The sequence below is a fragment of the Mytilus trossulus genome, chromosome 8 (assembly GCF_036588685.1).
Source record: "Mytilus trossulus isolate FHL-02 chromosome 8, PNRI_Mtr1.1.1.hap1, whole genome shotgun sequence".
NCBI lineage: Eukaryota > Metazoa > Mollusca > Bivalvia > Mytilida > Mytilidae > Mytilus > Mytilus trossulus.
In genome coordinates this window covers 64188303-64213299 of record NC_086380.1, presented here as the reverse complement: position 1 = coordinate 64213299, position 24997 = coordinate 64188303, and the positions used below count along the sequence as shown (strand labels likewise).

General features: G+C 31.9%; 1 protein-coding gene across 1 annotated transcript in view; it reads right to left on the bottom strand.

The window, feature by feature from the left end:
- Positions 1–367: 367 nt before the first annotated feature.
- Positions 368–24997, bottom strand: part of LOC134681254 (uncharacterized) — a 28476-nt gene continuing 3846 nt past the window's right edge. The window contains exon 2 of the mRNA XM_063540794.1: positions 368–1164. Coding sequence (XP_063396864.1) covers positions 566–1164 — 599 coding nt within the window. The 3' untranslated portion in view covers positions 368–565. The remainder of the gene's footprint in view (positions 1165–24997) is intronic.

Here is a 24997-nt window from a genome sequence, read left to right as displayed (position 1 = left end):
TGAACGCTAAGTTCATGTATTATCATACAAGCATTGTTATTTAATTGTGACTACTTTTACGATTTCGGTACATCGAGTACCTGCTTAACGAAATATACGCGTGCACATATTTTAAAATAGTTCTAAACCAGGAAATAAATCATGCATGTATGTATATTTATTATACAAAACCCTAAGTTATAAAAGAATTCCAACTTGTAAGTCGCACGAGCTTCAAATTTCAATTCACGTAGTTGAGAAAAATAAAATCTTTACTATTTAGCTACCAGAAAGAAAAAAAAATATATTTGTATTGCAATTAATATGAAATTATACAGAAAAGTAATTAAAATTTTAGTTCATAATCATAAGACCATCATATGTCACGTAGCAATGGGTCTTAAGTTTACGACAACAGTTATGACAAATCGTAATTTGGGACACTTTCGAAAACATATCGTACGACTATGACATGTCCTAAGACCATCATAAGACATGTCATAGTCATAAGATACTTTCGAAAACCAGGCACCAGATGACTTATCTATACGGAATAGGGTATGTGTTAAGTCACTTATTTCTCCGGTCACTTTGAATGATCTATTATACCTAGTTTGGCTCCAAGCCATCTACATTTATTTTTTACATCCTCTTGTACTAGGTTAAAACACATTGCAATTAAAGAGAGCCCAAACACTAAATACATAGCACATAGAACTAGTTTTTCTTCGTTTGCCCATTGGTTCAAAGCTGTACCTGGCACAACATCTCCAAATCCAATAGTACTTAAAGTTATAAAAGAAAAATAGGTTCCGGTTATGGCGTCCCATCCTTCCCAAATTGAAAAAAGCAACGTTCCTAACAAAATATAGGATGTCATTAATAAAATACAAACTGAAGTCGGAACATTTATCACTTCCGGAAATTTGTCTGTTGCTTTACCTTCTTGATATTCTATACTTCCACTTTCTAACGCTTTTTCCGGATCTTGCATTTTTCTTCTACTTGGGGTAAAAAGTAAACAACAAACACCACAACAGACTTTAGCATACAACATTCGGAAACCAGTAGCCATTAAATCTCCAATATTAGTGAGACACAATAACGTCAGAGGTATTCCAAATACAGCATATCCTATTGTCACAATTCTACCCATGTCTGTCTTCGGAGCTACATGACCATATCCTATAAAATAAGAAACAAAAATTAGGATGCAATTTGAAGTTTGTTTGACAGTCAAATATAATAATTACTTATGTACGTTGATCTAAAGTTGTTAATGTCTGTGTCATTTTGTCTCTTGTGGAGAGTTCTGTTTTTTGTCAATCATTTCACATCTTCTTATTGCTATATTAATTAAACTTATAACAATAAGAAGACGAGCATTGCCAATAACTATTCACCAGAGTTCAAATGAATTATGTGTTGAAGTGAGACATTACATAAGTAGACTTCTTGTGGGCAGTTGTTTCATTGCATCATACCACATCTTCTTTTATATATATGTTCGGCATGGTTTGTTACTCGTGCTGTGTGGATTCAGAAGAATGTGTCCCCGTGCCTGTAGTGTATGTCGTTATATTTTTACAATTAGGTTTTTTTTGCTTGTGAGAGAGCTGTCTTATTCTATTCTTGTGGACAGTCTCATTATCAATCATACCACTGACATCTTCTTTTTTTATATTCGTCACATTTTAGTGTTTTAAAATTACCCTGGAGTTCAAAGAACTGATTAAGAAGGCGTGTTTAGGTATGGGATATAACTCTTTAAATCAGTCCTGCGTTTGTAGTTGTCAGTATAATCATATCTTTATTAAGCATGAATGGAAAACAGACCGAATGAAAATCATATTGCTTTACGTTCACTGAAATATGAAACCATGGACTAACATATATACATGCTGTATGAGTGATTGAGCCCTTACATGTAGTCGACTCTTTTCATGTCTTGATAAATAATGAGTTATGTCAACAGTGATGAGATCTAAGTTAAACGTTATATCAAATCAGAAAAAAAAAGAGAAAAAGATACAAGACATCTATGATAATATTAACACGTGACGGATATTCAGTTCCGGTAGATGATGCATGAACTTTGATTGTGAGAAAAATAATATACACTATGGATAATTTGTACGATTAACAGTTGACTTTTTCCCGCCAATAGTCTTGTTCAACAAAACATTTTCAAATGAGATAAAAACGATTTAAAGAACTGATAGACAAATTGAATGTGGCATGTTGGTTGATTTCTTGTTGCACATTCTCACATTTTTGTGTTTTGTAGACTATTGGTGGTCTTAGTTTCTCGTTTTGATTTTGTACAGTTCTCTTCGACTTTTGATTTTGACTTTTCCTGCAAAAATCTAGTTCAACAAAACTCTTTCCCATGAATGTACGTCGGTTGAAAAATACGTGCTTGGACCCAAATTTCCGATTTACGCTTACATCACTGGCGCTCTCTTAATGCAACGTCAGGCTTAAATAACAAATAATAATCAAACAAATAGCAATAAAATATTAAAAAAAAAAGATAAATCATGAAAAACAAAAAAATTCTAAAAAAGTTTCTATTCCCCAAATTAAAATTTTATATTATTTTTTTTTCAATCTGAAAAGATGAAAACTTGGACAAGCTACCAATATTCTAGTCAGATTGAATTTTCAAGAACTTGATTTCAATGTCAAGTTTGTGCAGATTTCTAATATTTGGTAAAGTAATTAACAAAACCAACAGAATCGTAAAACTGCCTGAAATAAAAATGGGGTAAGCGTTTTGAACAAGTGCGGTAGTTAACATTCGTAATTTTTCCCTGAAATTAATGTGTGTTAAGTATTTGTTTTGTTACTCAATTAAATCTCATAGAGTTTGCTGCAGTTATTTTCTCTCTAATATGCGGAATGTCGAATGCACCAACCAGTGCATATAGTAGGGAAATAAATAACAATAACCACGGAGACACAAGGCCTCTTAATCAGCAACTGTTTACCATGTTTACGTGTAAGTAAAAAATAAATTAATGAAACATGTCTTATGTCAAAGAAATAACATAACAATAGCATACACTTGTCGTCTGCAAGAGTTCGTCAGAGGGCGAAAATATCAAATTACAGTGAAACCTGTTTTAAGAGACCATTTAAGGAAGAGCAAAACAGCTGTCTCTTAAGACAGGTCGTCTTTTAATACAGGTTCAATTTATATGAAATGAACTACAGAGGAATCTAAAATTAATGGTCTTGTGACATGTTTTTGCTTAATACAGGCGGTCTCGTGAACAGGTTTGACTGTAGTTTCATAGCTTCAAAACATACAGTTGAGTACGTAAGCGTCTGGTGCCTTCTGTGTCAACAAATCTGTTAAGAATACTGAAGTGTTACTTATAATAGATACCATGTATCTTCATGTTTCTTATTTTGATACCATGTATCTTTCATGTTTTCGTGTTTCTTGTTTTGACAAGTTAGTTTTTATATAACAGTCGGCATCTGTTTGTTTGTAAAAGGCGGGAGACTTCATCAAACGTAACTTATATTACTCAAAAATACCGAATTAACTGTGTTTTTAATAGGGAAATAAAACGTTAGTTAAGTTATTTTCGTACATTGGTTAGTTAACCGAATATTCTTCTGGCATTCATTTTACATGACTGTAATTTCGATATTATCTATAAATGTTTAAGTTTGCACGTGTTCAACATGTTCAATGGAAAAAATATACTTATAAAAATACCGAACTCACTCCAAGTAAAATTCAAATCGGAAAGTCCTTATCAAATGGTAAAATCAAAAGCTCGAACACATTTATAAATGAAAGGGAAAGAAACAACTGTCATATTCCTGAATTGTCTTTTGGTAGGGTATGAGGCAGTCGTAAATTTTATAGTTATTTGAAAAAGATAATTTTAGAAATGGGTAACTTTTTCAAAAATGTATACGATATTCTGGTTTGCGAACTATCATGATCTGCAATCATGGTTGAAAATATATAATTATATACTAGTATCGCGTTCTTTTCAATTCTGTTGCTATACATGACTTACGCTGTATAGGAACAATAAGTTGCAGAGAATAAAAGTATATTCTAAGAAGCACCATCTACATGAAATTATCATTTCTTATACAAATACAAAAATAAAATGGATTAAACAAATTAAACTTAATACCGTGAAATTTCAAGGATAAATCCACACAAAAAATACATCTTTGTTCTTACAAATAAATTCTGTGCTCCTTTCTGTAAAAATGAATTAACTGATTTCCGCACTTTTAACCTCTATCACACGTAAAAGTGTTAATTTCTGTCATTGAATTAGCCTTGCTTATGAATATATTTCAGGTTGACGCCAAAATTGAATTCCATGGAATTTGCTACCTGACTACAGGTAAACTGCAAAAAATATCTTATTGTCATTCAAATGAATTATTTGTATTTTTTATTTGATTTAATGATGAACGCAAAGTAAAAACTGTTCAAGTCGCCGGCATCTTGTTTAATACATTAATTACGAAAAAACAGTTCGTTCAAAGTCGTCTATCGAAAAATAATTAACGTCAAGAGTCTATACCGGAAGCCCTTTCGACCAATCATATAAAAGTATTCCCTAATATGCAAATCATAAAAGAATAATAGTTATGTACATGTTCCGGACCATATGAGTATTTGGACCATACGCGTATGGTCATGACCATATGGTCCGAGAACACAATTAATTCGTAGTGCATTTCTTTTAGAACATAAATGAAAATAAAAAAAATCCCACCTGCGCTTTCTCAAAGAAACTTTTACAGTGTGTTGTACTACTTTTGGGACAAATTGTATCAAATTTATAGAAAACTTCATCGCCTCTAACTCAAAATATGGACAATTTTATGTTTAGGGCGTCTTGAAATCTTTTGACAGCTTCCGAAGTGCTCATTTTCAACCTTTTTCAGCTGGACCAAATCACTACTTTCCTTTAAAATTCTGGACCCAAATTTTTTTACAGTGTAATTTCATCCCCCTACTTGCAATTTGAGGCAGTGAACATGGAGAAATAAATTTGGAAGGGGTATTAAAATTAATGGCAAGTAACCCACTGTCAACACTAGGGACTATATTCAAGGGATGACAATGGTGGTCTCGGACCATATGGGTATATACTCATATGGTCCAACCATATGCGTACGGTCGGACCATACGCGTATGGTCGGGGTAATTAACACTCTGTAACACTCTATTACAATTTACTTTTTAAACTTATAAACTATTCATACGGTATTACAATTCGTTAAAAAGACGCTATCATATAGATGATTTTATTATTATATTATGATAAAAAATAGCTGAATAAAAATTAGATGTTACACATAGTTTATTTTATTTTTATATACTATGCGAAAACTAAGATAAACACATTTGATACCGATGGGCATTACCAATTTTGTTTTTACGAGTGACTTAAAAAAAATATTTTTGAACTGTTAAACAAGATTTGATGACACTGGAAAGTTTTGTGAATTTTGTGTATTGCAGTCATGTTACGATATTTAAGATTCTTCGCTTTTTAAAAACACCACAGACATATCGGAATGGCCATACCAAGCCTACATACAAGAATATATATATGGCATCAATGTTTAATATTTAAGTAGTATTTGAATTCTAACAATAATATACTGCACATGTCATGTAACCATCATTGTTTTTTTAAATAAAAAAAATACCAAATGGTCAAAATACTCATATGGTCCGGCCCGTTAATAACCAAACGAGTATTATATTCATATGGTCCGACCATATGCGTACGGTCGGACCATATGAGTATACGCATATGGTCATAACCATACGCGTATGCTCCAAATACTCATATGGTCCGGAACATACATAAACAAGGTCGTCAACTTTCTTCTTTGAATTGGTTTTGCTCATGGTTAAAGGTCGTACATTGACCTTTAGTTGCTTACTTCTACGTCATTCGGTCTCTGATGGATACGTGTCTCATTATCATTGGCAATAATACTACATTTTATTATTTTTTATTTCGTCATAAAAGGTTACTCTGTTTGAATCTATTAGACGGGTATGATATTTTACTGTCCATAATGTGATTTAATGTTATGTCCAGCAGATATTGCTATATAACTTATAACCGTAGTTTTCACATTAATTATTTGTTATTATGATGCGATAATAATAATATAACTAAAATTACAATAATTAGCAAAGAACATGTGGAACATACAACATTCAAATAGAAACAGATGTTAGAAAAATGACGAATACTCTGGACAAAAACATAATAATTATACAGAAATGGAATCAGCAGGTGTTCTAACTTAAAACCCCAGAATAGAAACACTTTCTAGAGGGAAAAAGTTTATCTTTACACGATGTTTCCTTTACTTTCTAAAATCAAAGCAATACGTGAGATGTCTGATCAATGATGGTGACAGTTTTTAACTGATTGGACTTTGATCTTTATATTCCGACGTCAACTGACAGTAATTGAGAAGCCTTTTGAGTGAAAGACGAATACGTGAAACTTTTTTAGAATCTTCACACTTCAAAGAGATTAACTCTTCTTCTACAATTTTAATTGTCAGTGGCAGATCTAGAAATTTTCATACGTAGGGGTCCACTGACTGCCATAGAGTGGGTCCGCTCCAGAGATTCCCTAAATAATCAACGAAATTCATCCCATAAAGAGGGTCGTGCCATCCCTTATATCCGAATTTTGATTGTCATACTTTTAAAGTTACTCTTTTCCCCCAAAATTGTACAGTTATTATTAACAGTTGTCACACTTTAAAGATTTGCTTGATTTTTTCTATCTTGTACAGTTATTATTATTTATCTTAATTTATACTCCATTTGCATTTCAGTTATATATAACGTCAATTCCCGTGTGGCATATGTAGGTTGACCAATTACCCGTCGAACTAACGTCAATAGTACGTGGTGATTGACAGCTCTACAAATTGGCTGAGATGAAAACATAGCTGTATCATAATTAATTCCGTTGGTCAGTTAGCAACAAACATGTATGATTAATATGCACACAGCACCGTCAGTTCGTCTTGCAGTTGTTTGTTATAATAAATATCAACAATATCTAATAAACAAACACCTGATTAGACGATTGTTTCACACGTGCAACTCGTTATCAGTGTTATATAGTTGTATATTACACTATTAACTCTGTACAAAAATGTTGTGGTAAAATACAATACTGGATCCTTATGTATTCATAAGTTTTTCAAGATGTGTAGCCTTTCATAATACCGTGTCAAACCCGATTACCAGACAATAAAGTATTTCTTATTTATATTGTTTATAAAGGTCCTCACATTTTTCGTGAAGTCAGCAGGCTTCTTTCAATAAAACATTAATTTGCACATACGTTTTCAATTGAGTTAGAAAACAGTGTATGACATATTTACCATTAGACGTTAAGCTGACAACAATCAAACATTTAATCATATCAAGACAGCTCCTTCACTATATTATTAATTTCTAAAACACTGTTCCTTTCTCCTTAGTTAGACAAAATATTACTCTTTAGGAATTCCGTATCATAGTATATAGTACATACTTATAAAAAGAGTTGTCTTTCTTTGGCAAATTGCGATTAAAGGGAGGCTACAGAGTTTATCAGATGTTCCAGGAATATGGTTATTAGAAACGGAAATAATGACTTACTTGATGAATTAAGATTTAAAATGTGTACGTAATTATATGCCAAAATACTTAATATATCAAATTATTATCAATAGAAATTATTGAAAGGCTCTACCGAGAAAGACAACAAATATTATCAATGGTATTTTCATTGAAGTAATGCAAATAAAAATCTCGAGAAAAAGTTTAAACAACAGTTGGTTTGTTAAAAAATACAAAAGTAGTGGAAAGTAAAAAAGATATTTAAAGGAACAACTTAAATAATCACTTCAGCACATTTCTACTCGTCACGTGACTCACTTTCAGACGAGGCTTCTTGTTAACAGCAATTAAAGCGCCAAAGATACGTCTGCGTCTATGTCGTAAAGGTAACACGTGACCTTGATGAGTTTACCATATCTTACATGGATGTAATCAAACAATAAATTTCAATGTAGCATAGCCAATCAGAACAGGTTTTACTCATCTGTCTATAATAGTTTTTAAAGATGTTCTTTTGACATGCAAAGGTAAAAAAGAATCTTCCAGTCTTAAATGAGACATTTTCATCTTTATTTAAATTGCCATCACAATCCATAATGTCGTAAGACGTTCAGGCTCGACGGATATCAAAGCACGACAAACTACATTTGTTTTGTTTGAAGTATCTTTTTTAACGAACCTACATCGAAAATTCTAAGCATCAGGGGTCAGTTTTAAAAAGCTGTCTTGGGATGGTCTTACGAATTATGTTAGTCCAAAGTGCACGAAGTGGTCCTAAATTATGACATCTCTTACAGTTAGTCATAAAGACAGGACTACACCAGAGGTGTCTTATGATGGTTTTATGATAGTCATCAGTTTATTTTTATTTAAGTTTTACACTCATTTTTTATATTGTTTTTCCAAATTATCTTATTTAAAAAAATTAACTAACTATATTTTCTCTTTTTCTTGCTCACAACTAAATTTGTATTGGTTGACGGATTAACAGGATTTTCAACAATGAACATTCGATGTATCAATATCAGTAATGCACGAGGCTCGCCGAGTACAAATAAATTTCATATTTCGATTTTGTACATATATTGTTTTTATCTTGTAATTTACACATATTCCTTACTTTTTTCTCTGATTTTTCAAAGAAATCGACAGATTTTTAAACGCAGACATCGAAGAAAACCCCAACATGAACTGCTACATGTAACAAAAAAGAAATATTCACGTTACCGTTTGATCAAAATGGAAGTGGAGTAACAAAGTACAAAATAGTTTGTTTATGTAGCTGGTATTTGCACATTTGTTGGATGAAAGCATTAACAATTATGCCACACTTTAAATAGCAAAGGTCCGGAGATAGAAACTTTAACATGTTTAACAAAATCTTACTTTTGGTGGAATTTATTTTCAAATAGCATATAAATTGCAGAAAATTGATATTGCACCACCTTCATCGACGCCCTTCCAATATTTCCACCTTTTAACAAATTTTTGGTTAGTGGTTGTCTAGATGTTTTAAATAGAGAAAATGTGTTCAGGATTATCATATTAACATTTGCGTTGATGAATATAACTTGCACCTACTACTTTCTGACTTTTATCATAATCAGATTATATACATCAACATCCTTGATATATAACACATAAGACACAAAATATTTATATAATCCTAATGAAAAAGTTTCACATAGTGCCACGATAAAACTTAATCATGTGCAGACATTTTTTACCTATACTACATCACGGTAAGATACTTTATGACGTCTGCCTCGACAGGTGTAAAGCGCTGATTGACGTCACTATGCAAATAGGTCAAACGAGGTCGTTGTTAAGTTCTTTGACAACTGATTCATGGTTTTTAATTGTTTGAACGGAAAGTTCTCAAGTTCTTTTCCATAACTTATCCACTTGGCAAGGGAATAGAGCTATTATGACGTAAACTAATTAGTTACATTAACCAAACTGATCTCTCAGCTGCATATGACCTTTGGATCAGAAATAACCGAGAGAACATTGGCATTTAGAAAGAGATAACAACATGATTTTGAGCAACTTCATAGGTATATTGAAAAATTTTATGCCAAAATTTGTACTATTAAAATCATTATATGTATAAAGTGCTTTCTACGGAAAATGCGTATCGTTCACTATAATGTAAAGTTGAGTTCTGCAACTCGTAATATATAGATTCTGTTTAACTCGACGTTGTAGTGTTTTGTATCTGATATGTGAGTATAAATCAGGGCGCTGATGTGGTTTTTTTTTTCATTTTCTTTTTTCATGCTGAATCCTTTAATTGCTTTATAATACGACACGAGTTTTGATCACTGTTAAAGGCAGTGCGATGGCCTGTGATTGATTGAATAGTTGTCTACATTGGCAATTTTGTATCATAGTCCCCTTTTTTGTATTGTCCAAAATACCTATTGTGTTCCATAGCGAGTATTTAACTTATTTTGTAATTCTCAAATGTTAAAATGCTTTTGAGAATAATTGTTAAATGGAAACTTATTATTCATAATTTTATTCAAATTATCTATTAAAATAAATATCATTGTGGACTTTCAGTTTTGATTTTTCCTCGGAGTTCAGTATTTTTTGTAAGTTTACTTTTTACTGTTCAAAGGTCATAAATGATTAAGAAAAAAAATTAAAAGATAAACGGTAGTTATAGACATGTCTACTCCGTAGAAAGCATCCAAATGACAGAAACGAAGGAAATTAACTATGACAGAGGAGAGAAATAGACCCAAAGAATACATTCAAGTGATTCAACGTATAAAAGTCAAACATGTGGTAGTTACATAACAGAAAACGAGTAAGTCATTTGGTGTACTTGTCTTTTATTATAAACCCATTATTGCTTTCTTACAGAAGTGGGTTCATTTCGTGGTCTGTTATACCTGCATTTAATTAGAAAATAAGAACTATTTGGAGGTATACAAGTATGGATATGTCTTTGATGCCAGTCATTAAAGCCCCATTAATAGAATGTTCTTAAGATTGTTTTTGTTAAGGTGGGTGTAATACCTAGCAAGGTAAATTTGTAAATACTCTGGCTAATCATGCTAATGTGTTCTTAAATATATCGTTCATACATTCGAAGCAATAAGTAGCCCGCCTTAATGTAATATGAACGTGCAGAACAAATGTCGTCGTTAAAAACGTATAAATATACACATGGCAAATGTGCATGTAGGAGTCACCATTTGGTTAATGTCCAGTGGCAAATATTTCTTGAATAATTATTGAGAGAACATTTCATGTTAATCCTACACAAATTATACATTTGACGATCATCATACCATTCTCTGCCCGACAAAAAGGATAATGTGTTGTGAACCTGTTTTGCTTTATACCTTTACATTTTAAAAATTAAAAAATATCGCAAATGTATGTTCGAGTTCAAGCTCCATATTGAATGGTTTAATTTCATTGACGGCGATGCAAGTTCAAGCTCGTTATTTTATGGTTCAATTTTATTGTCGGCGATGTGAGTTCAAGCTCGATATCATGATATATTAATTAGCCATTTAAGAAAATTTTGTGCATTCTGGGCTTCTTATTTTTCAAAAGCGTACACTAAAGCATTCGGAATATTTTACAATGTCCAAAAACAATTGACAATTAAACCAATCGGCAAACGTTATTGTCATATTGGTGTTTGAACAATGTAACTGCAATGTACTACCAATTAACCTTTTTAAATTCTTAAATGCTAAATTACTAAAAAAAAAAAATGAAAACCAATTATTTCAGACTTCTAAAACTATAGGAACAAGAACTATCTATACAAAAGATATCCGACGTATTCAAATTTGAGTATATGTTTAAAAGAAAACGCGGATATCTCACATGCGTAGGTGCGTTCTAAAAGTCTTTTACGTTCGTACAACAAAGTTTACATTAAAAATTATATATATACAATTGTCCCGAATAAACAGTTGCATGGATGCAAAAAGCTATTGGAGAAATAATTATTTTACTAAAAATATAAATCTTTGTAAGATCTAGTTCAAATATTTATAGTTGTTCACTTGCTTTCCATCACGATATAATTAACGAAACGTTTTTTCAAACACAACCAAATCACCCACCATGACAGCATTTTGTCCAATCACAGAAAGGATTTTCGAGCATGCGTATTCTGTTGCCATAGTTAAGCGTCCTTAAGTTCAAACGGCACAAACCGAAACTATACCGACTACGTTGGTAAAACGTTCTTAATAGAGTGTAAGAGGATAATGATGTTTTAATGGTATCTTTTAACGGGGTGTATAATAAGAAGCAATAAATGGAACAACGATAAGTCGAGTAGTCTGTTGTCGCCATGAAATCTATTTATAATGATGATCATCAGAAAGGTTACTAGAAATAAGTGTCACAGAGAAGTAGAATGTGTTAATGTAATTATCCCCATTTTATATATGAGAGTGATTAAGAAAGAAGTGCCTTTATCTGTCTATTAAAAATAACTTGTCATAAGCAGTTTCCTCTGCTTGCAAACGAGAGTTTCGATGGGGTTTATAGAATATAGACTAATTGGCCAAATCTACAATGATAATGAAATTGTCACTATTTTATAAATGAGAGTTCTTAAGAAAGAAGTGTCTTTATCTTGTATATTAGAAATAACTTGTCATTATCAGTTTCATCTGCTTGCAAACGAGAGTCTCGATTGGGTTTATAGAATATAGACTAATTGGCCAAATCTACAATGATAATGAAATTGTCACTATTTTATAATGAGAGTTCTTAAGAAAGAAGTGTCTTTATCTGTCTGTTAAAATAACTCGTCATTAGCAGTTTCGTGTGTAAGTATAAGAGAGACTTGATAGGGTTTATAGAACAGAGAATAATTGGCCAAATCTACAATGATTATGAAATTGTCACTATTTTATACATGAGAGTTCTAAAGAAAGAAGTGCAGTTATCTGTCTATTCGAAATAACTTGTAATAAACAGTTTCCTCTGCTTGCAAACGAGAGTTTCGATGGGGTTTATAGAATAGAGAATAATTGGCCAAATCTACAATGTTCATGTAATTGTCACTATTTTATAAATGAGAGCTCTTAAGAAAGAAGTACCTTTATCTGTCTGTTAAAATAACTCGTCATTAGCAGTTTCGTGTGTAAGTATAAGAGAGACTTGATAGGGTTTATAGAACAGAGAATAATTGGCCAAATCTACAATGTTAATGTAATTGTCACTATTTTATACACGAGTGTGCTTAAGGGCATACGATACAGTTACAGGGACGGTAATGACGTTGCTAACGTAATTTGTTATTTTCGCGACGTCAAACTGTGACATATCGGGAAGAGATGCATTTTTCGACTGATTTTTATCTTTCAAACTGATTTAATTTGAAAACGAGTTCATGGACCCCTATTTTTCAAAACGGCATTTTGTTTCATTTTGCAGGGAGATTATGTGACCCAAATTTTATGAAACTGTAAATAGAGGATTTTTTTTTATTTTGATAAACATGGAGTAAAAAATGACGTTTTTTCCTCAATTCATGAACATTTGATAAATATGAGTTATTTCTGAATCAAAAACTGCTTAGTTTTTAGATTATTTATAAAAAACAGAAATTACTGATTATTTAACAAAAAACAATTTGTGTTTATCTTCTATAACAAAAAAGTTATGACTTTCTTTACAAAAAGAAATTACGGCCACAAATCTGAATTTTGAGCAAATATACAAAATTTCTACCTCATTTTACTCAAAAAGTAGCACATGAAGGTACATTTTTTATTACATATTTGACTTAATCAGGTAAAAAATAGCCTATATGCAAATTCTCATGAACTTGTAAATACAGGATCAAAACTGTATCGTATGCCCTTAAGTAAGAAGTGTCTGTATCTGTCTATTAGAAATAACTTGTCATATTAAGCAGTTTCCTGCGCTAGCATACGAAAGTCTCGATGAGGTTCGTGGAAGAGAGAATAACTGGCCAAATCTTCAGAAAATGGGAGGGGGGGAAGAAAATAGAAAAATAGGTCAACAAAACAGAGAAAAAAAATACAAGAGTACTAAAACATAAAGAATAGAGAATAATGTGATCAGGTTAAAAAAAACTTTGTACCTATCTGGGAGTATACCATTTTTATGAAACAGAATATGGGATAAAATTAGAAGTAGAGGTTCCTCTTCTATATATCAGTTGTGATAACAGGAAATTATGATCAGAGAAGTTTTCTTGTGAGCTGTTCAAAGCATAATTAATAAGTATCTTACATCTTTAGTATATGTCTTTTTGTATTACATCATTTAGTCACTGTCAAGAGCAATGCATGTTTTAATAAAGTTTCTTCCGCTGCATTTAGTCTGATACAACATGACATTTAAATTTACAACTTAAAAACACGAAGCTTGCCGAGCGTTCTAAAAAAAAGAAAACACAGTTAAAAATTTCGCGGGTCCATAGCGCTTTTCTGGAGTTTCAAGCTTAATATTAGAGAGATACGGTATTGCAAGAGACCCAGTAGTGGAGGTCAGGTTATATATAGCTATGCAAAATTATCTAGTTGTTCTTCAATTATCTTTAAAAATTGTGTTCTTTTTATATGCAAGGCCATCGGATATGATTACCTTTTTCATGTCATCGTAATGGCACTTAAAGCGAAAATAAAGACAACTTGTGATGTCTAGTTTGTTGATGAAAACTAAAAAGAGAGATTTGAGACTCTAAATGATAAAAGAAAGTATATAAGCAAATTATAAAAAAACAAACAGAGACGAACAAATAAACAAAAAAAGTACCAACTGTTTTAAATAAAACATATCTAAGGATTAGGCATGGATTTAAAATGCAACCCATGGGATATGATAAAAAACATTGATTTTCTTATGTTTCAAAAATAGTACATTGTGCTGAAGATATATAAAAGAACGTAACTCCTTTTTCTCTGTGTGTGTGCGGTAATCTCACATTGGCTAGAAGTATAGGGGAGAGTTGATAAAAACACAAAACATGTTTAACCCAACCAGTTTTACGGCTGACCCAAGTCAGGAACCTCTAGCTTTTGTCTGATGAGTTTTTTAAAACTTTATTTAAGAATTGAATGCTTTTTTCTGTAAATTTATTGGGGTGTAAAAGCGTTGACCGAAGTACATTTTGTATGAAGCGCGGAAGAGATTCATTCTAAAAATATACGCACGGTCAACGCTTTTACAACCCTATAAAGTTGCAAAAAGAAGCATTCAATACATATAATTACATTTTTTAGCTAGGATCATGAAAACACGATTTTTATTCAGTTTCACCTGTGCACTTTATTGTGGGACCTCGTGTCATCATGCATGATAAATGTTATTGTCTCATGCAATTGTTTACGGAATACCATGTGATGTGCTGTTAGCCAATCAGAATAACGTATTATAATGAAACCTACATCTAATGTAATTATTTGTATATATACTTTTAGTTTAGGCTGGAGTCTATTGTGCTGAACAAGAATACATTATAGTTTATGAGTCAGCTGAAGCCCGCCTCTGTGTGCGGGATTTTCACACTATATTGAAGACCCATTGGTGACCTTGTGATACTTTCTGCTCTTTGATCGGGTTGTTGTCTCTTTGACACATTCCATGATTCTATTCTCTATTATATCTCATATCTGTTTATATTGTTCTTTAATCAATGGTGTATTTTCAGAGAATACTTATTTGCGTACAATCAAAACTATACATTAATTAATTCTGTAGTAACAACAAATTACAACAAACAGTTAAACGTTCCGCCATGTGGAAACCAAGGGTGAACTGGCTGGCAATCATAATATATATATTAACCTTGTGGTCTATTTATGTATGCTGGACAGATTACGATGTATGTGCATTCTTTTCCAGCTTCATACAAAATTCAATAGTTAGGTTAAAAAAAGGGAGAGCAATCATTTTTTTAAATCTGCTTGACCAAAATTATTGTTCATCAGATTTTGACTCAGAATATATCAGATTTTGACTCAGAATATATCAGATTTTGACTCAGAATATATCAGATTTTGACTCAGAATATTATTATGGGGGAAACATACCCCCTGTAGTTAAATGGTTGTTGCCAAATCCCTTTCAAATTTGAAAATGTTAGTGTTAATCGCCGGATAATATAAAACATACACCAACACCGATAAGTTTCGTGTTTTATGGTTTTGGGAACTGTTTTCATGTACCTTTTCCAAAATATAAAAAAAAACAATAAAAAAATAAAGACAACTCTGTTTTCAAGTATAAATTGCATTTGTCTTTTGAAAGAAAAATATATATCTATATATATTTATTGAAATTCAAATTTTGATTTATATAGATTCTCCCTGTATTAAATATAAATAAAAAGGACAAAGCGACTATTTTGTGTTGTGGGTTTTTCTTTGACTTTCTTGTTAAATTCAGAAGTTACAGAAAGTGAGAAAAAAAATAGAAGCAGAGTGAATACTGGACAGTTTAAACTCAACAAAGAAACCAGGCTTCAAAAAAGAGAGCATGCTAATAATATAACAATTCACCCGTTAAAGGTACAAATACTTTAAGGTCAATTGAAAATATCTAAAATAGTAGAATTAATACAAGATATTGTGGACAATGAGTATATTATGTAGCAAACCGATGCTGAAAATAAGCTTAAAAATCTTTATATAAATGAATGTTGCCGTTTGATTACATGCAATGCAAATAAAGCAATGAATATTTATAATCGGAATAAATATCTGGGTTTTTTTACGGAAAAAGAAGATCTTTATTTCTATTTATGGGTCCCAATGGGCTTAAACATTATAACATCAATAGTTTTCATGATACATTTACAAACAATGAGATAAAAAAAATAATGAGAACAATCTAAGTTATAAAAGAATATGTAGATAAAGAATCTATAATTGTTTTTTTTAAATATCTTATGCATTTTAATGCAAGTGTGGTTGATATGTAGATAACAAACAAACAGTCAAAACCCATATATGTAACGTACAGAATAATATGGGTCAAATAAACATATAGTACCTAGCCAAAAAGAAAATAAAGTTAAGCATACAGATGTATCTATGAGTCATCCTGTGTCAGCAGTAAATAGGAAAGTAAATATGGTTTCCCAAAAGCAGCTGACACCAGGGGTGATACATTATGGACCCTAGGCATGTAACATGAACCCTTAGTTACAAGATCTCGTTCAAACGAGATTTATTTTATAACCCGCATTTGTTCTTCTGCAGATTATCCACGTGAATTCAAAGTCAATTGAACATTTTTGTAAACTCCATTTGTACTATGAAAAAAGTGTTTTTTTTACCGAGATCTAGCTAACGTCTGTTGAAAAAGAAACTCCTTTTATCCAGCCTTGAGAATGAAAGTAAAAATGTGCATGTGCGCCGTGTATGAATCTCTTATTCAAAAGATTTGTTTTCAACGGTATTTTTAAACGCAAGGTGACATATTTTTACTATGATCATATATGACAGAGAATTGATTATATAAAACACGTATGTTCTGACCTTCGCATTGTTGAAGAAACAGTGGGAATGCTATGACTTAAAATTATTTTCACTTAGTACCACCCGCCAGAGATACACATTTGTGTTTTAACCTTCGCATTGTTGAAGTAACAGTAAGAATGCTATGACTAAGAATTATTTTCATTTAGTACCATCCGCCAGAGATACAATGACAAAACAACAGATGCATAGTCATCATAAAACACAGACAAGACATATATGAACAGTTTAACCTCATCAAGAAAAATCATCAATCAACCATTATATGTCTACACTGCGATTAGAAATACCACTGAAGGTTCTACATTCAAGATACCAACTTGTCTATAGCAGCATGGTGATCTTTGTTCAGTCATTCACTCAATCAGATATGTCTACACTGCGATTAGAAATACCACTGAAAGTTCTACATTCAAGATACCAACTTGTCTATAGCAGCATGGTACTCTTTTTTCAACCTTGAATACAATCAAATTGACGCTGGTGCATGGTGTCAACGTATATTGGTTCCACCTAACAGAAGTTCCGATGGAAACTTTGTTATAAACATTGTCATAATATTCATCCTGTAGGAACAAATATTCTATACCATTTATTCTGTTGGGAACATTTACTGTAATATTTATTCCTGTGGAAATAATATTTCAGAACATTATTTCCTTTTAGAATTTATATTATTAAGGAAATTCTATTCCGTGACAGTGCATTCCCCTTATTTCGGTTCATGTGACAGCTAGATGCCTAAATTGACAATGTCTTGCCAATTGTCAAAGTAAATTGTGATGTAAAGGTTAAGGTGACCCATAAGTGAAACCAAATTTTGGAGTGAAAGATCCAGTTTGATCTGAACAGATCTAAATATGATCTCAATATGCTGAATGAGCAACTCTAATTATAGAACTTAATATATATATATACCAAAGCTCTTTTAGTGAGAGCCCAGGTGGCCGTGTGGTCTAGCGGGACGGCTGCAGTGCAGGCGATTTGGTGTCACGATATCACAGTAGCATGGGTTCGAATCCCGGCGAGGGAAGAACCAAAAATTTGCGAAAGCAAATTTACAGATCTAACATTGTTGGGTTGTTGTTTAGACGAGTTGTATATATATATATATATATATATTTCTAAACGCGTTGTTTATATTTCTATGTTTCCAATGTATTCAAGGTGAACCATAATGCTGATAATTTTAAACAGGTTTTTAGAACAAAAGATATAGATTTTATAACAGAATTCACCAAAAAAATTATCCATCTTCATCTGATTTTAAACAACTTTCATTGACAAGGCAAACATTTATACAATACCAGTATGTATCGGGACAAATTTGTCAGATACGGTATTAAATATCATTGCATACAGGGGGAGGGGTTGTTTTGTGTTAAAAAGTTGGTTGATTATATAGGGAATCACTGAAGCATGACTTGAGCGCGGCCTCCCTTTATGTCAGTCTACGCTTCCCCCTTATGAAAAGTTCTGGATCCGCCACTTATTACCGATTAAATACAGAGAATACTTTTAAAAAATTTAATGTCGCCATTATATTGTTGTTATTACATGTAATTGTCATGCCTTTGGTCCTCTTATGGGTGTAGTTTGCGATTTAATAAAGTTTCCTTTAAAAGAATCTGGGAGAGTGTAATTTGCAGACTACTTATACAATGACAAAACACAACTTGATATATCTTTATACATCCTAGTACCTAGTATAAATGGGAGATATCATACTTTAACATATGAATTCGAGGCAAGCTGACCCTACCTCTTGAATTCTTTTCAATGGTTTATTAGCGACAAATTTCACCGCGTGTACATACTGGTGTAAACAGAAACGATCAAATATGTCATAGAAATAAATATAATGAAAAGAAACAATATGAGTATGAAAAAATGTGTACATTTATAAAGAAAATGACTAAAACGCATATAACCTGCATTCTACTGTATAGTATAGAATAAATGATTGTGTTGATATATAAGTATGAAGATTTACGTTCAGTTGCCAATGTTATTATTCAACGCGTCTATGGATTAATTATCCCGTCGAGAAAGGCTCCATCGTTACAAATCGCTGCTGATACATATATATGTTTCACTTTGTAATCATCCTATGAAAAATCCTAAGCATCCCTTTTCCATGCAAAGTAAATAGCTTTAAAAAAATGACAAGAATTCATAAATTAACTTTTATGTATATTAAAGGAAAGTCGTAGTTAAAGATTTTATTAATACGAATTCCAAAATGTATTGAAGTTATAAAATAAATGAAGTGCGATTATCATTCTCAGACTCATAATTCCACCAATCAAAATACTGGGTTTGAGGTATCGAGCACTGTTCTCGGATAAAATAATTGTTAATGGCTTAATGTCCAGTGGCAAATATTTCAATTTGTGAAATTAATGAAAGGCAAAATTATACTTGAAGTACTAAGCAAATTTTACGACCGTAGACCACAGAACAACAATCATCAATTATGTAAAACGATTCAATTACTGCTCATTTAAGGACATATAATTCAAACGGAAGTTATATTCAAAGAGTATATTAATCGGTTTAAATTCGGCCCTCGAAAGCTTGCTGTTCGGTGTCAGCCAAGGTTCTGTTTTGAAGGCCATACTTTGACCTATAATTGTTGACTTTTCATATATTGTGACTTGGATGGAGAGTTGTACCATTGTCACTCATCTCTTCTTGTTTATATCATTGTATTTTGCAGACAAAACTCTCTCATAAATAAATGTTAAACCTTTAGGTATGCTTTTCTATTTGAATGAGAGGGATCAATAATTTAAAAATAAGAACTATTTGTATACCGAAATCTTACAAAATGACTGAATTTATCAAACATATCGAATTTGCAGTTTGGCAATGCTTCTAGTGCCTTAAATCTCCCGATCTGGTACTTTGAATTTTATTGTGCATGGCAATACCATTTGCTTCCTTTTTATTATCATGAGTAAAATGAGTTAACCTAATTGTTTCACATTATCTGCTATGCAGTACATTTCTGTAAATAATTGGTCGTTTTCTACAGGGACCCTTCAGTTACGTTAAAATTTGGCGATGCAGAACTAACAATTCCTATTTTTAAAATAATTGCTCCCCAAAGTCTTCACAGAGACACTTAATATTGCAAAGCTTACTAATTGCCGTACACGAAACTCAATAGTCGCAGTTAACACACAAAGAAAAATATATGTGAGAAAAATTGCAACTGCACAGTAATACAACTTTTAATCACCCTAAAAGATACTTGTGTAAGACGTCAGTAGATCATAATTAGTTTTAATTATTAGAATTAATCATTCTATCCATCTTGTCTGGGATAGAATTTATAAAAGTTGAGCCTTGATCCAATCGCTCTGTGTGAACATAATTGATTTAAACATTTAAAAAAGAGAAACATAATTTCAAGTTTTTATTCGGCAAAAATAAGCTGTAAAAGAACCAGCATAGTTTATATGTTGGTCTTTAGCGCTAGCGCTAAATTCAGAAACACACAGGAATTTCTCGCTACATTGAAAACCTGTTGGTGACCTTCTGCTGTTGTTTTTTCTGTGGTCGAGTTGTTGCTTCTTTGACACATTCCCCATTTCCATTCTCAATTTTACATAAACCAAAATTTAAAAACAACACAAAACTAACAAAGGCTACATATGATACGGACTTGCGACAGGGGCTAAAATGTCGCTGGGTTAAACATGGTTTGTAGGATCTGAATCCTTCACCCATACCTATACCCGATGTGGAATATTAACAAACACACATTCTAATATGACGTGCTTCTTTAGCTTTGGGTACAAAGCCATGTTCTAATTAGAATAGAACATGGGCTGCACGTGATTGACGTCACAATTGAAAAAGCAACGTCAGAGGAATTTTGAACAACGCCAGAGATCAAAATGGACATTTGTGTTGGTGTTGCTCGCTAGGAAATAAAATAAAAACATTCTAAAAGTAAGTTTAAATGTTTCTGTTCTTTTTTTATTGATAAACTGATGATTTTTCTATGGGGTTTTTGTTCATCAAATCAAAATGGCGACATTTCGAGCGTCTACTATAGGTCCGTCTCGAAGTACAAAAGTTCAAAATATTCCTATTAGAATCGAAATAATTCTATCATGCCATGCTCTATGCTCATTTTAACATGGGTAGGCATTATATTTGTAAACATTTAATACCTCGCTAACGCTCGGTATTAAGATATTAACAAATATAATGCCTACCCATGTTAAAATGAGCATAGAGCATGGCATGAAAGAATTATTTCTTAAATAAAACGCACAGTGAAACACCATTATTTACCTTTACAATCTATTGATACGAATAAAAGTTTATATATATATGCAGGTTTACAATAAAAACACTAAAAGATGAGGTGCCAGTGTAGCACGCATCCAGGTGCGGGATGTTCTCGCTGAGTTGTAGACTCATTGGTAGCCTTCGGCTGTTTTCTACTCTTTGGTCTATGCATTTGATTGAGGTCCAAGTCAACAGATTTGAAAAAAATAAGAAAAAGTTAAATATCCAATTCAAACCAAACTCGATTTTAGTACTTCTGCCTAGCAGTGTTAGTTGGGAAACAATCAAAACAAGAACTTTATTACCACCATAATTCAAGTGCTTCAGTATTGTTGCGCAATTAAGAATATTTATTGTTTCTTTTTATAGTTTTATTGGAAGAAAAACGGTCCACTGAAGGCTCAGAATTTCTGCATTTTTTACCGCCCTGTAATAATATCTACAATAAAACTTGTGTACGAGTAATGCTATAACTTGAACAACATGCATGATAATATATAAAAAGAAGATAGTTATATCCCGGAGTGTTTACTTCCTATAATTGGGTGTACGCGTGTATGTGCCAAAAATATGGTTATAACTTTGCGAGATTTTATATAAAAATTACCCTCCTTTTTATAACATACTATATTAAAATGCATTACGTTTGATTACTTCATACATTGATTTGGGGTATGTATGATCTTCATTTCATATAAATATGCTATTTGAAATATTAAAATTATTTAAAATGGTCAATAATATACTAAATTTAACCCATTCAAATAAGATCCCAAATGAACCCCGGACATTTGTCTCCTGGTTTGTATATAAGTATTGGTCATTCTTCTTACATACTTATATAACTATAGGTACTGATTTTTTTTTAGGAAATAATGGCACACCGCTACCAAAACAAATATTAAAGTAATCCCCCCCCCCCTTTGTAGAGTGTTATACAGTATTCAAAATCATTTTGTGTTTTATATGAAATATGTATTGATCAGTATTTGGGGGGGGGGGGGGCTAAATTAATTTAAAAAAACGAAACAGAACATAATAGAACAAAGGAGCGTGTAAATGTATTGAAAAATAACTTGTTTTTAAATTTAGTTTTCACGTTTCTTGGATAACGTTATATAAAAATTATTTTTTTCCCAATGTGTGCGAAAATGTACAAAAGCAATGTGCTACAGCACCAACACACAAGCTAATATATATTTCAATGATGAAAAACATATTTTTTTCTTCTATTAAATCAATCTTGAATTATTTTTGGAAGCTTGGATATTTTAAATCTGTGAAATATTCGATCGTTTGTCTTAATGGAATTAAAAAAAAAAATATCGAATATATCACCAAGGAACTAGGGAATATAAATAAGACACTACAGTAACAACTTTTTTGTGTGTCCGTAGGTAGCTTGTTACAATGTTATATTTATGTTCCTATCCAAAATACACCAACCTTCAAGTGGCAGTATAAATTCAACGAACTACAACCTCTGCTATAAGACCTACGTATTTGGTTTAGATATAGGAAGATGTAGTGTAAGTACCAAAGACAACTTCCTATCGTGGTTTAGTCTGTTTTCGTCCTGAACGTTCATGAAACATTTGGTACGGGACCTAAAGCAACCAATAATCAATTATTCATTTAGTGTTTCTTTATGCCTTCCTTTCCATGGCATATCAGTAAATTATTTAATAGTGAATCAAAGTTGTCGATGTTGGGGCAAGATTGTTTTCATTGTAGCAAAAACAGTAAAAAAAAAAAACACTAAAAAATTCAAATCTTTAATGCCAATTAAACTTATTATGACTAAAAAATAAAGATAAAGATTGGCGACTCGAAAAAGTAAATCCTATTGACTTTGAAAAAGTTGTAAATTATTTATGAAGAAGTTTACCGCAGTTGTGTTTAATTAGAACGTTACAATTACTAAAAATAGCTGCCATTACTTATAACGATCGGAAATCATTAAAGAATATGTCTGTCGTTTCATGGGCGCGGCCGGCGTCTTGGTTTAATTATTTCGTAAAATAAGGATTTATAAGAAATGTTTCATGGATACGTGTAGTCGCTTAGGATTTATAGTGTCAAGAAAAGATGTTTGAAGGAAATCGACTTATAAATATTGTGGATGCCAAAGTAAGAGATGGGTTGATAAAAATATCGAAAGGCCTCTCCGTGAAATTAACAGATAAAATGTTGTCTGTTTTTCAAACTGAAACAAATGTTAGATCGAAATCAAACTTCATTGATAAAACATGCTCGTATGATACATTCAATAATTGATGTGTGTAAATCCTTTTTCTTAAAATGGCTCAATGAATTTCTGTCAAACTTCTTTTGAAATCTATCTTTAAGGTGACGTTTTCACGTTTGTTTTTGTTGGTTTTTTTTCTCTTCAACGAAATGATTTACCACACAGAGTTATCAATAAAATCCTCATTTCCACAATATAAACGTTAATTTTATTGGATTTGATTGATTATGCTAGATAATTAGAAGAACATACAGGTATACATTAAAACGTTCAAAAAAGTTACCGATTTTGCAGTAGTATTATTCAATTGTAGTAAATTTAAATTATGAGGGAATTGTCTACTAGGGGTCAGAGTTGGTATAAACAGTAAAGTTATATATACGACATAATTATACTTGGAAGGGCTTTCTTGTTCTATAACTTTTTACATTCACTCGTTTCGTTTATAAGCATAATTATTCACGAATGTTTAATTTACTCCGGACAATTTTTTTCAATATCCTGCAAGAAGACAAATATTGTATAAATAACAGGAATACAAATAATTTTTGCCTTTGAAATATTGTTTTTGTACAAATAAAGTATCGATGTTGTAAAATAGTAAAATGAAGATTTCTTTTTGAGTGACAGTTCCTTTGAGGATCCTCTTCGTGTCGATTTCCTTTAACAATCAAAGACACCATTTGTAGATTTAAGCACCTGACTGAACGTTTATAAAACCAATTATGAAATTCTGTAGATTTTTTAAAATATCAAATTTATAGTAGTACTCGCTACCAAATAGAAAAAAGCTCAGTCAGGCTCGCTTCTCGTCCTGTAAGCAAAGCCCATACAATCATATTTTCCGACAATGTACACATACTGTATATGTATGTGGGCGCAGTTCCACAAATTCTAAATCCATTAAAAAATCACGAATCCAAAATATAGCTCAATTTAGTATTTTTTGTAATAACAAAAAATCGCCAATCCAAAATATTGCTCAATTTGGTATTTTTTGTCATAATAAAAAATAACACTGTATGATTTGATGCATGCATCCGAAATTCGTTTTTGGATTTAAGAAAAAGGAGATAAATCATTTTTGCTAGCCAAGGCTTATGGTACACCCACCTTCTCTCCATGACGGGAGGGGATCGTAACCCTTGGCTAGCGAAGATGGAGATACAATACAAAGGGGAAAATGCATCCGACAGTTCAATCATGAAATTTTGTACAACGGCGCATATATATGACTAGTGGCTAGCTTCACACTAGTATATGCTATCTGCTATCTGAATATTTATTTTAGATTCTTGTGTATAATTCGGAGTTTAGTATGACGTCTAT